The sequence below is a fragment of the Cyanistes caeruleus genome, chromosome 1 (genome assembly GCF_971803275.1).
Source record: "Cyanistes caeruleus chromosome 1, bCyaCae1.hap1.1, whole genome shotgun sequence".
In the NCBI taxonomy this organism is placed as follows: Eukaryota; Metazoa; Chordata; class Aves; order Passeriformes; family Paridae; genus Cyanistes; species Cyanistes caeruleus.
Genome location: NC_141701.1, coordinates 107,230,336 through 107,246,934, shown reverse-complemented (window position 1 = coordinate 107,246,934; position 16,599 = coordinate 107,230,336). Strand labels below are relative to the sequence as shown.

General features: G+C 38.5%; 1 protein-coding gene across 3 annotated transcripts in view; it reads left to right on the top strand.

The window, feature by feature from the left end:
* LARS2 (leucyl-tRNA synthetase 2, mitochondrial) overlaps window positions 1-16,599 on the top strand; it is an 84,126-nt gene that overhangs the window by 48,272 nt on the left and 19,255 nt on the right. For all 3 annotated transcript variants that reach the window (XM_086848179.1, XM_086848186.1, XM_086848178.1), the window contains 5 exons: window positions 188-303; window positions 1,595-1,878; window positions 4,955-5,053; window positions 7,852-7,989; window positions 16,034-16,137. In XM_086848179.1, the coding sequence (XP_086704305.1) occupies window positions 188-303; window positions 1,595-1,878; window positions 4,955-5,053; window positions 7,852-7,989; window positions 16,034-16,137 (741 nt within the window). The remainder of the gene's footprint in view (window positions 1-187; window positions 304-1,594; window positions 1,879-4,954; window positions 5,054-7,851; window positions 7,990-16,033; window positions 16,138-16,599) is intronic.

The following is a 16,599-nucleotide window of genomic DNA, read 5'->3' as shown; positions in this document are numbered from 1 at the left end:
TGAATATTTGAATTACAGAGGAATTGAGAAACATATTTCTAATTATTGCTGTTTCAGTTTCACTACTTAAAGAATACAAAAAACATTTTTACTATTCTTTAATCATTTTCTTTAAGTCCTTTGGGAAAACGTAAGTCATTATAAAGTGACTGCCATAGCAGTGAAATGTTTTTTTCATCCATTCTAGGAATTCCTAGTACTAGTGCAGAAGATGCTGCAATAGCTAAGAATCTGGGTATTTCTTTCACTGAAGTTATTGAGACATTTCCAAATGGTTTGGAGAAGATCATTAATTCTGCAGAGGTAGGTATACATGTATGGATTTCTTTTCAGCTTACGGTAACAAAGCAAATTAAGTCTGTTTTCTCAAGAGTGCCAAATACTTTGAATTATTAAAGATTTTTTTTATTTTTTTTTTAAATCAAGCCAAGCTTATGCTACCAAATTTCTGGGAATAATTTAATGATTAAATACATTGTCTCTACTGTAGCAGTAAAATAAGTTTTTCCTTTTGTACATGAGAGGAAAGTTGAACTTTCCTCTGTATTAGTCTCAGTTCTATAAAGGAAACAGAATAATTTAACCTGTGTTAAAGTTGATTCTTATTTCATAATCTCAGTAGATTCTTAACCTAAACATGAACATACTAGTCCTTCTTCCACAAATTCATTGAAATGCAGCTTCAGCCTTTGTGGTATCATGAATGCCTCAAGAGACATAGGAATCTTATCTTTAGATACAGGTCTTGAAAATGTGTGTTTTAGTAGCCGACACATTATGTCTAAGTGGTTGGGTGTTGCTAGAGGACATGAAATACCAGGCGCGGGTCCAAGCATGAACACCACCAAGGTCAATTTTTCAGCTTTTTGTTTCAAAGTTTTCTAACCTTATATAGTTTTTCCAGCCAGGTTACCCTGATTGGTGGAAGGAACAGCACCCCCTTTTGTCCCCATTGGTGGGACCACAGAAAACACATCAAGGATGTCTGTTCTTATTGTTAGGAGAAAAATTACCTCTTTACAATAACAATTCTGGAGAGAAAAACTGTTCCTAGGAACTGTTCCCTGGAAACAGATGAGCCTCTGACAGGCCTAAATTTTCTCTCTAGCTCAGAAATCCTGTCCACAGCAGGGTAGGGTCTAAGTGGTTAAAAAGTATGTGAAAGCAAGAATAGAAAAACCTGAAATGAGCACAGGAGAAGGAAAGCTGTTCGAACATTTGCATTTCCTCAGTCTCTACCTTATGTTCATCATAGAATTCTGAAAGTTTTGGCATACAGCAACCGATGAAGATATCAGCAGTAAATTCAAATATCTGCCAATAATGGTTGAAGGGGTCTACAAGACTCTTTTTTAGTCTTCTTCTATTCAGACCATAAAGAACATAATCCTTTAAGCAAGAAGGTTCAAATGAGCAGCTGGTATGTGAATAGCCTCTTGGATAGCAGGATGTTAACCAGTGGTAAGAGTGAAATTATTATTTTGGTTCTCAGAAAACTGGTTTTGTTTGTTCTTGCACTCTCACTGATAGCAACTAAAGATTTTTCTTTCTTTTTCTATGTCACTTGTTTTGTTTTGTTTTGTTTTTCAATCAGATCACTGGCATGACTCGGCAAGAGGCTTTAGAAGCTATTACTCAGCAGGCCAAAAAGAAAAAAATAGGTGGAGACCTAACGAGTGACAAATTGAGAGACTGGTTAATATCTCGGCAGCGGTACTGGGGAACGCCCATTCCAATCATTCACTGCCCGGCATGTGGCACTGTTCCTGTGCCTTATGAAGACTTACCTGTGGTATTGCCCACTGTGACCACGTTCACAGGAAAGGGAGCCTCACCTTTGGAGAGTGCCCCAGAATGGGTGAACTGTTCCTGTCCAAGGTAAGTCAGTGCTGTACTTGCTGCAGCCTGGGAGAGATTACTTTGCACCTGCTTGTTTCTTGTGCGCTTTCCCGAAGTGTTGGCAAGTGACTGCTCTGAGACAGGATGCAACTCCAGAATGATGTTTAGTTTGACCCAGCACAGGGATTTTTTTCTTACACACTCTGTAAAACTCCTTTTTTTTTTTGCAACAATCAATGCCCAGACTGCTATTTTTTCATAAGCAAGCTGAAACAAAACTCACTGGTTTTAAGTTACAGGAAAGAAACAAAGGGAAAACAGAATAATTTTCTCTGTTTCCCATTTCTTAACAGTATTTCTCACTTCATTTACTACAGTTATTTTAATTATCTTTCATCAGTGTTTATATAAAGCTTATAATGATTACTGAATTAGTCCTCTTGTTAAGGAAACTGATACTGTGTTCATTTTCTTGCAATAGTCAACAATAAAGTGTTCACTCAGCTATATAAATCTTTATAATGATGCTGTACCTTACAGATAGCATGTAATTCAGATTTGAAAGTAAATGCATCTTGTCATCACTGTAATCCTTATTGTTTGTAGTCCATCTGTTCAAGAAATAAGAAGTCTAAATTATGTAGTGAGAGAAGTGTTGTAAAAATCAATTGTGTAATCTTGAGGACTGCTTAGATACTCTGTACACTGAAGGTTGCCTACAGGTTCTGTGGGAGGAACTGAACATGAGGTATTCCAGAGAAGTTTTTTATCAGCAATGCAATGCATTGCTGCTCTTAGCACACTGACCAAATGTTATCAGGCTTCTAGGCAGGGAAATCAGACATATAAATGGCAATAGGGCTCTCACTGATAATTCAGCTGATTCATAGCATCTAAATTTATTTTAATATTAGCTGTTCCATGGTTCTCTGGAAACATGTATTTTGAACATTGTTGATAACATGTAATGTTTTTGCAAAACAGACCTTTACTCCTATGTTTCTGTATAAAAAAATTTCTTCTCAGATGTGCCTATTGAAATTGCATGTGGTAGTGTATTTTAAAGTGTGACCTTTGCAGTGAAGCCTTACTGAATATGATCCACAGGTTTAGTAAAAACCCCAGAAATGCCTTGGTCTACAATTCCTAATTTCAATTGAGAAATTTTCCTGTTGTGACTGAAAGTCACTGTGTGAAAGGCACTCTTGGCTTCCCCCACAACCTTAGTTAAAAATTATTTTGTTGTTTACCAGGCAATAACATATACTTGTGATGTATAGCAAATCCTTACGATTCTGATTGGTTATTGTGGCTGCACTACATAGAAGTTAATCAAAGGCATTTGTTTAGTCAGAAATAAAGTCACACAGGATTACTTTCTTAGCCCAAAATGTGGTAGCTTACTGAAATTAACTTTTTTTTTCAATTCTCATCTTTATTTGTCTTCCTAATTCTCACCTATTTGACAGCTATCATCAGTATTGCTCATCCATGCTTGCTACAGTTTCCAATCATTTGAGCTATTACTTTTGTGTGTAGTCATCTTTGTTTTTCCTTGCTCGGAGAACTTACATCATCCATTCCTTTAGTTCTTCCCTCCAGTTATAAGGTTTTTTTATTAGTTTTGTTTAATATCTAGAATTAATAAAGAAAGCCAGATGGAAGGATACAAAAGTCTGAGTATTTGAATGACAATAATGTTAACAATCATAAATGGGAGGAGATGCCCAAGTTATTCTTTGTTACACTAGTCCAGGTAATTGTGTTAGTCATCTGAAGATTGTCTAATGAGATTACAGTATTGTGTCTGTAATCACAATATTGATATAAATTATACAAACTCTGAAAGATGCCCATACTGTCTCTGTGTCAGTGAGCCATGTCCATTTAGCACAGAGGCATGAAACAGATGTAATTATGGTTCAGTGACTGTAAAGTATTCTTGCTTTTGACAGAAAAGCCATTCTTTTACATTGGCCAAGTCTTTCCTTATGTGTGCAGTTTAATAAAATTATTATTCTGCACTAAAAATCAGTTAGAAGTAAAATTCCTTTATTACATTATTCTCATTGGAGAAAAAACTTGCATGTAGAAGAGGACCAGGTACAGAGACAGAATGAAGGAAAATGTTAAGCAGTGATGCTCTTGTGAACTTGTCTTGGCAAGCCAAGCTGAAGTATCAGGCAGGCAAGCAGAAATACATGTTGCAGCTCACTCATGAAGACTGATCAGAGACTAAATATGGAGTTAGTAAGTACAAAATAGCCAGTCCCCATTTATTATGTATACATATACATTTATGTATATGTATACATAATATATACATATGTACAAGTGTGTACAAGATTTCAAAATTTCATTGACATTAGAATAATCCCATTGTTTTAATAGTAAGAGTTTTAAGGGGGATCATTTACAATAACTGGAAGTTTATTAAATGTGATTATTGACTCCTACAAACAATGAATATTCAAGGACAAATTAACAGAAAGTAACATGAGATTCTAAAATCTATTTTGAAACTGTTCCTTAGGGCTGCCAATACAATTACAAGCAAAAATCAATTTGCTGTAATCACAAATTAAAATTGTGCTACAAGGTCTAGAAGAGATTTGATCTCAGTGAAAGCTGAAATTAAACTAAGTTAATTTTTTCTAGAGATAATAAATGGAATCTGCAAAGGCCATTTTGTACAGACAATCAGTGAGAGGCAACCACCTGACCTTTCTGCTAAACATGCTGGTACCTAGCGAGTGTGATCTATATTCAGTACCCATTAACTGTATGGCAATGTACGCTCGTCTGTGCTTTGTATCTTTCAAAATGGCAATTCCAAAAAACTCCAAGATTGAGAGGGCTGTCCAGCGTGGTGCCATCTTCTGCTATTGCTGGATGTGATGGCTGTTGAGGCTTCTTTTCGGTTTGCTTTTGCTGTGTCTTGGGAAGGAGAGGGAAAAAGTCACTGTTACTGTTGTTGAATTTTCTCTGAATGTGTCTCTCTTCAGACTGTTCAATTTTCAGTCTAAGTGTCTATGTAGCCCTTCTGTCCATGTTTGTTTGGGGGTTTTGTTCAAGCTTGTCACGTACCTGAAAGGTTTTCTCCTCTCTTGCTCAGGTGCAAGGCAGCAGCACGGCGAGAAGTCGATACCATGGATACATTTGTTGATTCTGCTTGGTACTACCTGAGGTACACGGACCCTCACAACACAGACAGGTGAGAGCTGTAGGCGCAGGGCCGCTGGGGGCAAGCCTGCTACACAGAAGAGAAGGGAGCCAAGAGGCCACACACTCAGGTGCTTCCAGCTTCTAGCTGCAGTCTACTGGCAGTGTAAATCCCTGCACTGTCCTCGTTATGTGCCTGCCCTCTGGGCCTGAACACAGCACAGTGTAGGTGGTGTGGTTTAACACCAGTTGGCGGTTCATTACCACACAGCTGCTTGCTCGCTCCCCACACACACCCCGTGGGCTGGGGACAATCGGGAGGAGGGGGGGAAAAAAAGAGTAAAATTCATGGCTTGGATAACAACAGTTTAATAACTGAAACAAAGTAAAATATTGTGGTGATAATAACAAGGAGGGGGAGGGAGAGAGAGAGAGAGAGAAAACCAAGGGAAAATAAGCTCTGCACTGTATAATTGCTCACCACCTGCTGACCACTGCCCAGCCCATCCCTTAGCAGCAATTGGCATCTCCCAGCCAACTCTCCCAGTTTATATACTGGGCATGACAGTCTATGGTATGGAATATCCCTTTGACCAGTCTGGGTCAGCCTTCCTGGCTTCCTCCCAGCTTCTTTGTGCATGTGCTCTCTGGCAGAGCATGAGAGACCAAGAAGTCCTTGGTTTATGCTCAGCAGCAACCAGAATATCTGTGTGTTACCCACATTATTCTCATACTGAATTCAAAGCACAGCACTGTACCAGTTATTCAGCAGAGAAAAAACTCTCTCACAGCCAGAACCAGGACAATATATGGAGCTAGTCCAAAAATGTGGTCTTTGATTGCTCCTGTGTCAGAAGATCTAGAAGAACAAGATGTATAAACACAACTATGTAAGCACAGGAACTACAAGGCAATGAGCAGAAATTTGCATGAACAGGAATTATGGGGCAGGGCACAGAGAAAATCTTCAGCTGAGGAGCTGAAGTCCTTAGTGGGGGGTACCATCAGGAATGACAGCCTGCCATGACTCTGAGACTGGTAAATTGCATGGAATGTACCCTTCCTGGCAATGCACTGAGTAGTTCAGTGTGTGGACAGGCAGTGCTGTTCCACAGAGGAATAGTCCAGTGTAATATCCAGCTGCCAAGTCTGACATCTTCACTTCTCTTCTTTTGAATTCTGGTGACTCTTGCCGTTTCCTTGCACGCAGACCTCAATTGAAGAGGCATCACAGCAATCTCCTGCTGTGTCAGCACTTCCACTACATGCATAATTAATGAAAGGAGATTTTTCATATGCTGTGGACTAGTGTCTGCAGCATGGAAAGTGTGGGAAGACAGATGTAATTATTTAACTGTTTTTCTGCTTTGTAGTCTGCCTGTAGTAGCGCTGCTTGATAGCACTGTTTTTTTTCCAAAGAGGAATTAGTGCAACATCCCTACTATGTAGTCTGAGGAAGACAGGAAGGATTGAATTTTAAAACATTGATACCACTGATGGGCTGCTTGGGCATGTATTTGTTTGTTTATTGTTCAGAGCAGTATCTGGGAACATACTACATGTACTCAGTGACTTAATATTGCTGGGCCAATTTTTTTTTTGTATCGGTAGCACTAGTTTGGTTAAACTAGAGAAAAATCTTCTGTGAACACTTTTTTTTCATGCCAATTTTAATTATTTTCTAGTGATAGCATGAATATATTATTACTATCACTGAGTTAGGCAGATTGCTTCCTCTCCATGACAGTTTGAAGTATTTTTTGTGTGTGGGCGAGAGGGACTTTTCCAGAAGCTGAAGAAGAAATAGTCAGATGTAACATCCAACTGTCAAAGTAACAGCTTAATGTAGTCTAATCTGTTTTACACTGAAATGAGAACATTTATATGGACTTCTGCACGAAATTGCTGCCTGCATTTGATTTATTTAGTTAGTTATTTTAACTAAGCTACACATATGTATACCCTTCATTTCCATAAACCATATTTCACTGGTCTACAGCTCAGGAGAATTACTCTGTTGATTCTTGAGCCCTATGAGCAAGTTAGGTTTGATTTGTTCCCCCAAATACATGAATCCCAGATCCATGATTTGCTTCTGGGCTCATCTGTGAGGAAGAAAGTGTCACTGTGAGAAAAATTATGGATGGAATAATCAGACAGACTGACAAAACAAGTAGGTTTGTTAGAGCCAAGGCTTGAAGCCTACATTAGAGAAGAACTTCTGTACAAATGGTATTTTGTGGGCCCACTACAGGAGACATGGAAATATGTAATGAAGCAATAAGCAATTCTGAGAAACCATTCAGGTGACCTCCAACGACATGGTAAATATGCTGTGAATAACAAATTTACTGTCATTTCATCCTTCAACTGGAGTGCTGTGACCCATCTCACTCTACAAACGGTTCCACAGCCTTAAACTGCATTATTGCCCCCTAATGGCAACAATGCAAACCATCAATTAAAACAATCAACTGTTTCTAAATGGTCATGTCTTTTCTATATAAGGCGTGATAAATACCAAAAAAATTTAAAGCTGGTCACAAACATTTGCAAAAAAAAATTTAAAGAGCCGTCAAGTGTTTTCATTGCTTTCTCAGGTAATTTCTTACCTGAAATATAGAAAAATAATCCTTTTGTGGATCTACATGTAAGTGGAAATTAGATTTTTGTCTACAATTAGCATTTCACTTCTTAAAAAAAAAAGGATCTGATAGCAAAATGAACGTTTTATTGCACATGTATTGCTCTCTGTAAACAGTGTCGTCCAGTCAAGGATGGTGAGCTACTTTAGTAGTGCTGGTCTTTCTTTTCAACATTGGGTTTTTTTCTGTAATTGTGTTTTTTCAGGCCATTTAATAGTGACTTAGCAGACTACTGGATGCCTGTGGATTTGTACATCGGAGGAAAGGAGCATGCAGTTATGCACTTATTCTATGCAAGATTCTTCAGCCATTTTTGCCATGATCTAAAGATGACAAAACATAAGTAAGCCTTATATATTTCTACTAAATTCATTCTTATTTCATTTGACTTCCACGAGTATTACTGGAAATTATTGTGACAGTTGAGCATTACATTGAATAAGCCTGAATTTTTCTGCTTTGTCAGTACTTGGTTTCTCACAGTGAGTTGTACTTCCTGTATGTGTTCATACAAATGTTTTTATTTCATGAGTATTAACTGGCTCAGAGCAAGTGATAAAACACTTCTGTAGATTTCCAGCCTGCAAAAGCATGCACAAACTAGTAACTTCAGGCATTCTGTGTAGTGCTATTATTTCAAATTAGGTAACTTCCTACCGGCAATAACATTAATTTCAGTGGAACCATGCATATGTAAAAAAAAAAAGCACTCTTTTAAGTCACTGTATTATTGGAGCTGAGAAGTACAAAACACTTCTTGATAGGCAAAAGCATTATATTTATCTTATGTCAATTTATTTTTTGTTTAATGAATTTTATATAATTACTTATAATTACTCTTGCTGATGCTGCTGCTATAGCCTGATTCAGCTGTTCTCTGTTTTGGTTAGAGGTAAAGTTTGATCGAAGATGGTGAGTCATCTGTTGTTCTGTCCTTTGTCCTCTCAGATAGGTTCTGAGCTTAACATCCCCATTTCCACTGAAATTCAGCTCTTTTATACTCTAGAATGCCACTCTCAGCTTGGAGAGTACTAATGGCACAACAGTGAAGCTCTGGCCTGTGCTCTGTCCTGTTCTCCCATCAGCAGAGATGACTGAATAGATTGAGTCAAAATAAATGGCCCCATGAGAAGAACTGCTCAGTAATTTTTCAGCCACAGCTCATATAAATTCATTCTTTACAAGTATTCCTCTCTAAAATCTTGATGTAAAAGAGGAGCCTAACTATATATGTCACTGGACTCATTTGAATGCTGTAGTATTGCTACAAAACTAGAATTCAAGTAGCTGTGAGCCAGAAAAAGATGGACAAGTTACTGCGGCTAGCAGAATGTTTTCCCCAAGGTTTTTTTATTTTGATGAAAATAGTCAATGTGTTTTCATAACTCATTTTTGGCTGTGCAATAGTTTGTAGTGAAAGCTGAGTTTGAAATACTGGATGTAGATGATTTGTGTATCTGTGTTTCACTTTGTTTCTGCAGCTTGTGTAGCTGCAGCAGGAAGGCTGTTTCTTCTCTCTCAGAGTGGGCCTTTCAAAGCAGACCCTCTCAGAGCTGCTATGCCTTCAAGCAGAGAAATCTAAACCTTTCTCTTGCAAGCAATTTCAGGTTTATTAATTCTACAAAAGATTTTACAATCCTAATCCATCAGCCATCTAGTGGAGCTGTAACACACAGCAGCAAAATGTTCTTTTGCTAGTCAAATTCTTTAGCCTTCCAAAATTACATTAACCATATTAGTGGCTGAAGTATTGTCAATATAAAGTGAGATCACAGAGCAGGGGAGATTTTCTTGCAAAGTAAGTGGTTCACTTTGATGTGCAAGAAAAAAAGGCATGGAAAGAGGCCAGCTGGACTAAAAAGGGACCTCCTGTGTCACCTTAAGAAGACCAAAATAAGTGCAAGGGAAGTGGAAATAAGGATGGGCTACCCCTGGAGAAATGTAGAAGCATTTACTGGATAGGCAATATGGATTATGGAAAGGTCATAGCTCATCAGATACTGAAACTGGTGAAGAATTTGAAGATAGTAAGAATAACTTCTGGACAAACATTTAAAAGAACACCAAGGAAGACACTGGCCTGATGCAAAATCCAACCAAGAGCCTAAGTGGAAAGGAAAGTCTTTACCTTGGCTTTTGTTGTCAAGGTCTCTGCTTAGTAGGAAAGTTTGAAGGCAAGAGATACTGCCCATTGTGGAGTAGGACTGAGTTAGGGTTCACTTAAGTAAACCAGACACATGCAAGTTCCAGGCATGAAAGACAAGGTGACAAGGTGGCCACCATAGATTTACCAAGAGGAAATTGCACCCTACTTAATCTGCTTTCCTTCTGTGGTGAAGTGATTCCATCTGTGGATGAGGAGAGAGCTGTGCATATCTTTTACCATGACTTGAACAGAGCAGCTGGGGCTGTGCCATCTATGTGGGGAGGATTGCAGCAGAGAAGGGCTTAGGGATCCTGATGAACACCAAGTTAGAGGTGGGTCAGCAGCTGGCATGACAGTATACTCTGCTTGGAAAACCATGTCCAGCTTTAGTTATCTCTGTTCATCATTCAGGAACAACTGGAATACTGTGTCTGGTTTTGAGGCCCTCACCCCAGTGTGCAGTACACTGTCAAACTGAAGAGGATCTAGTGGAGGAGCACTACGATAGTCAGGGGTTGGAGCACATGACACACAAGAAGAGGCTAAGGGAGTTGAGTGTGTTCCCCATGGAGAAGAGAAGGCTAAGGAGGAAATCTAATTGCTATCTACTGCTACCTAAAGGAGATTTATAGAGAAGATAGAACTAGACTCTTCTCAGAGATGTACGGAGAAAGGAAAGGAGTAAGTCACAGATTGCAGCAAGGTTCAGCTGGACAGAAGGAGTATATTTTGGCAGGGAAGGTGATGAGACTGGAAGTGTTTGACTTGAGACATTGTGACATCTCTGTCATTACATATTTTCAAAATGCAGCTGGACAGGGCCCTGAACAATCTGATGTGAGAAAAAGGATTTGACCAAATGACTTCCTAAGGTCCTTTCCAACCTGCATTATTCTAAGGACTATGTGATTCTGTAGCTGCATTACTTTGGAATGTGTTTTGTTCATACTCTGGTGTGTCAGAGCAGTAGCACAAAAGCTGTGTAGTGTAGCCTTGTCTAAATATGGTAAATTGCAGAAGAAAACTCTACCTTCAATGAAAAAAAAAATCCTTAAGAAGCACTGACTATGTCTAGTGACAATGGCAGAAGAAAATCGAAATTGCTTTCTGTAGAAGCAGTTTGCAAGACTGTGGAGAATTCCTTTGGCACTTGAGATATACGATCTCAAGAACTGTTGCACATATGAAGATCTGTTACAGCATTGCCCTGAGGGCCGGGTGTATGAACTGCTTAGACATGTGCTCGGACTGCAAGATGACTGTAACAAATTCATCATCATGCACAAAATTGTTCAGTTGCTTTAGCTCTTTGCAAGGTAAAGCATTAGGTGTTTTGAAGTCATGAAGTCAAATTAGGATTTTGGTTTAATTTAGAAGTCATAACTCCTTTATAAATATTACCATCTATTTTAAATTTTTTAATGTTAATCAGAAGCCCCTTTTGCTCAGTCTTGTTTGAACTGCTCAAGGGCAGGTCTGAAAGATCTGCAAAGTGTAATTAGAAACAACACACTTATTGTTAGGAAGCTCGAAGTCATGATGTCAAAGCCCGCAGCTCTGAGGGAAAACACTAAAATGTTAAAAAACACTGCCCTCTTGTGCATTTTCTATCTTTCTCTAGTAGATTAGGTCTTTTTCACTAATTAAAAAAATAAAATTGTTATATCTCAGTTAACAAGAGCTGCCACCATTTAAAGTGTCATCTAGCATCCTTAATTTTTATGATTCCCCTACTTATCTGTAGTAGTTTTTCATTTTGATATATTTTCTTTATGGAAATTTTCGTTGTTTAGCTCCTCTCCTCTGACTTTCAAATCCACTGAAATATTTCTGGATAGTCTTTAATTATGTACTAATGGTTATTAATACAGTAATATGGTTGAAAACAGAAATCAAAATTCCTGTAGTTTGAATTTTCAAAGCAGTCTTTCCAAATATGGCGTAATGATTGCTACAGAAATATTATAGGCAAAATGTATGAAATAGGCATTTACAGACACACATGCCCTCATTGAAAATGCAGTGTTTGTAGGCATTTAAAATTGTAAAGGTGTCAGTATAGCTTAAATATCCCCTAAATATGAGGCATGGTCTTTTATTCTTTAATGCATTGGACTGGAGACAGTGGAAAAGAAATGCTGCTCAATTTCTCAGTAATGACAAGGCAGAATAAGTGGTACCCTCTGGGTATTCATACATGTGATATCAGGTTAAGCCCAAATTGATGTCAATTTGTTCTAGCAGTCTGGTCTGTAAAATGCATTGGTTCTATAAATAATTCACAAGGCAGCAAGCCCTCCCAGCTGTGACCACTGCTGGGAGATGGGCCAGGTAGGCAGCTGGGGCCAGAAAACTCCTCCTCTGTTCCAGCTTAATCCACCATGGCAGGCGTGTGCTGACACTCTCGGTTACACCTGCTCAGCTGTGCAAGTACGCGTTACATAGAATTTGGTTCTGCCCTACACTTCAGTAACCAGTTCTGTCTGATGAATAATTGGAAATGGAATCTAGCACATTCTCCCTGAAGGATTATAAAGTAATAAAAAAGTTTATTGTTGCCATTAAGTCAGCAGATTTGACTCTGATAGAGGGAAAATCTGCTGAGTAAGAAGGCACAATTTTTCACATAGCTGACTTACAGAATAAAAGAAGATATGTGTGTGACAGAAATAGCTTGTTCTGTGAAGGAATGATGTTGCAGCTCCTCTGCATTCATTTAGGACCTTATCACTAGTGCTGATTTTAAGCAAAAAGCACTCAGTTGTTAATTGTGTGTAATCTTGAACATTCAATATTGTTTTGTCTTTTTTTTTATTGCCTAAAATTATCAGCTTCCACATCCTTCAGTCACCTCCACAAGGTTTCACAGCTGCATCTAACAGCAGGTTTTACAGCCCCCTGGACTCGGCTGATAGCAGCTGATCTAGTCTTGTCTTCACTTGGGTTCTCTCAGCCTTTCTAAAGGTGCAGGGTGCAAATACATGCAGTGAGCTCCCTTGCTAGGGCTGTCCCTTCTTCTGAATTCACTATTTTATCACTATGGCAGGCTCCACAGAGTTCTTCCAGCCAGGTCATTTGTACTGGGATTGAAAGTCCTGATGCTCACCCTGCACAGAGAAAAGCAAAGAGTGCGAGAACAAGGCACTGAGCAGAAATTACTGATCTGTCTGTCATGCTTGCCCTACCATCCATTGCATGGTCCTATACAGAGAGATTGGTCTCTCACAGAGATGAACCTGTCTGTGAGCATTAGAGAAAGGCAAAGATGGATTACAGACTTCATGGTACAGCTGATCCTTCTCAGAGGTGTCAGGCACACTTTGCAGCTGGGACATACAACATGATCAAAAGCTATAATATGGGCAAGGTCTCAGTGTGGATACACCAGCATGAGCACAAAGGAACCTCACAGGCAGGTGAAGGCCCATCCCATTCCATTATACCTACAATCTGAAACATGACAAAGCATTCAAAGGAACTCCAGACACCTCTTGTGTGCCAGAAATGCCAGTGTGTCTGAAAATGGCTTAATTTCATTATTCTTGGTGTTTTGGATCAGGAGTTATTTATGATGCCATGACCAGGTGCTGCAGTATTTAGGTCAGAATTGCATCATCCCTGCTGTGCCACAGCCCCTTGGAAGTTCCCTTACACAACCAAGAAGTGCATCCCTGCCTTTGAAGGGGAACGTTCAAGCTGTGCAGTTTTATTAACATGAATTCAAGTGTAACTCTGCATGTGAACATGAGATGGAGCCATCACAACACTGCCAAAATCACTGTGCATTCAGTGCAGGGCTCAGTTTGGTTTAGAGCCCTGTGTTTAGCAGATGGGCTCTGGCTTTCTCATTTTGGGCATGTCTCCATACTCCTGCGGTCTCCCACTAGGAACACGTGGTTGGGGTTTTTTTTCCCCATACTTGGTAATGTATTTTGTATTGCATTTTTGTAGCCTCTGTCAGCATAAACAAAAATAAGAAATGCTTGTTCCTGCATTCAGTTTTTAGTAACTTGGCATATGATCTGAACTAACTCTTTGTCATTAAAAATAAGTGTTCCTTGAGAAATCACTTCCAGTGGAGAACCCTATCTGATTTGGATGATCTGGCTACCTCATTAGCTTTACTTTAGATAGCAGGAAGTGTAGCTATTTTAATAACTGTTTGAGATCTTAAACAGACTGAAGTATGAATGATAGGGAGGTAATTTTTTTTTTTTTTTCTGTGGTGTAATGTCTCTAGTTTGTGGAGACAGAAGAAATTTATCGTAAACCATTAAATCCTGAAGCATTTTCCCACCATTGTTGTTGATAGGGTTACAGATTTTGTTCCAGAATTTTACCTTCTAATTCGCTTGGATAATTTATAATATTTTTTTATTTTTTGGATTATTTTTGCATCCTATTTTTAAAATAGTTTTTCTTGGTTTCACTGTCTAAATTTGGCTTAAATTCCCTTAAGTTCCTTTACTTCTAAAAAACAAGATTCTTCAGTCAACCTCTGAAGTATTGTCTACAAAATATTTAGAGAGATTCTTGAGTTGTTGCTCTTACTTAACATTGTTGATAAAACCAGGTGGCGTGGCAGAGACTCATACTTCTTTGTGACTGAGTGATTCATCAATATGTGCCAGTACTTGTACAATATTTATAAGTATACAAAATATGCAAAGAAGGAAACTCATGTTCAAACTTGAACATGGTAAAGATATAAAATGAAGCCTGTAACCTTCTCTCCCAGTTCGTAGCTTTGTTTTCAAATGCCTTCTTACTTCAGAGTCATCAGAAGTGTTTAAGGACTAGTTCTTGGAAGATACCTGATTTAATATGGTAGAAACATGCCTAATTGTTATATGATTTAATAATACTTCAATTGGATTATTGAATTACTTTGTTTTAAATAATGAGATAAATTGTCATGTAATTTATATTTCTTAATAATGTAAAATACTGTGAGTCATGTTTTGGATTATTACTTTTTTGTGCACATGAAATAAAATGTGGAACTCTGGTTTTACTACTTCTTTTTTAGATGGGTATACTCTGGCTTTTTTTAAAAAAAAAAGTTAATAGGAATAATGCATCCTTTTTACATAAGTTGTTTTGTACACGTTTGAGGTTTCATTAGGTAAAAGTGTAGAAAATTCAGATTGTTTATGTTGTGCACACATCAGCATTAGGAGGTGCAAGTCAGTATTAAGCAGTGGTGATGATCATGTCCTCCAACATGATGGTCACTGATGTCCCCGTGTTGGAGGGCCCCAGAATAACATTTCCAGACTGTAAATGCTTTCTGGGACTGGCTCCATACCTCCTTCCCTGGACCCTGCTATTCTGAAAGCTGTGTTAGAACTGCCTTACTTTCCTGTTCTCTGAGTGGCAACCAAAAGGCTTTAGAGATTAATTTTGTTGCCTTTTTTTTTCAGTGAAAACAGTGACAGATGTGTGACTCAATGCGTTAGAAATGCAAGATCATTAAAGGAGGGGGCCACAATAGTGTGTCAACCAGAGCAGTGTTTACTTAGAGTTTATTTCTTGCTGAATGCACTACTGCCTTTCAAGGCTCTCTTTAGCCCTGTCATACACTCATTTATGGGAGTTTACTCTCCCTGGTGTAAATTTTGCTAGAAAAGTAAGGTGCTAAAAAATGGATGCACTGAGATACAAGCTTTTCAGCATTGCCTTTTTCTAGCATACTTTTTCATACATCTGGGCATTCCTGGCTGGTTCTGCAAAGGGACAAGGCATGTGAATACTTATGTTAGAGAAACTGTCTTATCTGTTTATAGAAAGAAATGTGCAACAACATTTTGATTTGTTCAAAATCCTGTGCTCCTCAGAGAAGCTAGAACTAAATATTTGTAAGACAATGAGGCCAGGTACTTGAATGCTTTTACACAAGAGATTTAGCTTGAAGTTAGGGAAATTGTACTGTTGGCTAAGAAACTTCTGTGAACTATCCATATGCTAATTTGAAAAGTGATGTTAGAATAACTTAATACTAAATCAGGGTACAAGAATGTGAGCAGAATGCAGATAAATAATTTAGACTTGCCAGCCAACCACCGTGAATCAAAGCACAAAGTACTCTTTCTAAGGTGACAGTTACTTATGTATAGTGAACTTGAAATTCTTGTTTCATTAAAAAATTGTGCCTGATTGGCTCAACACCTGAGGCATATCATAAAGTATGCTTTTGACAGCTCTTTTCAACAGAGAAGTTTCTTTTTCTTTCCATCCTTAGGGAGCCTTTCCATAAGCTCTTGGTTCAAGGTCTTATCAAGAATCAAACATTCAGACTAACAACAACAGGCCAGTGTTTGAAGAGAGAGGAGGTCGATCTCACTGGTAAGAGAAACTGCATGGGAAAATCAGCATAGGTGCATCCCTGAAGCCAGGGACTGGTTCAGTGCTGGGAAAATTTGGAAGAGAAAATGAATCCTCCTTATATGTAAACTGGAGAGAAACTTCTGTGAGTTTTATATTCACACATATTGCAGAGTGCACAGAGATCCTACTAACGCAGCAGCTTTTAATTGCATCCAAACACAGAAACAATGCTGTGGTATTATTTTGGCTCCAGTGTAGTCCAAAAGATCAAAAGTTAGTTTTGTTAAGACAGTGCTCAGCAGCCTGCTGAATGGAGCCAGTTAGTCCCAGCAAACAGACAACCTACAAAAACATTATGGCAAAACTAACACAGGTGGAGGTGTATTCAGTAGGTACTATGAATGTAAAACCTGCAGGAAACAGTGCTCATTCTCAAGTTCTTTGCAGAGCCTTCACTGCATAAGCTGGACCAGTCATTGC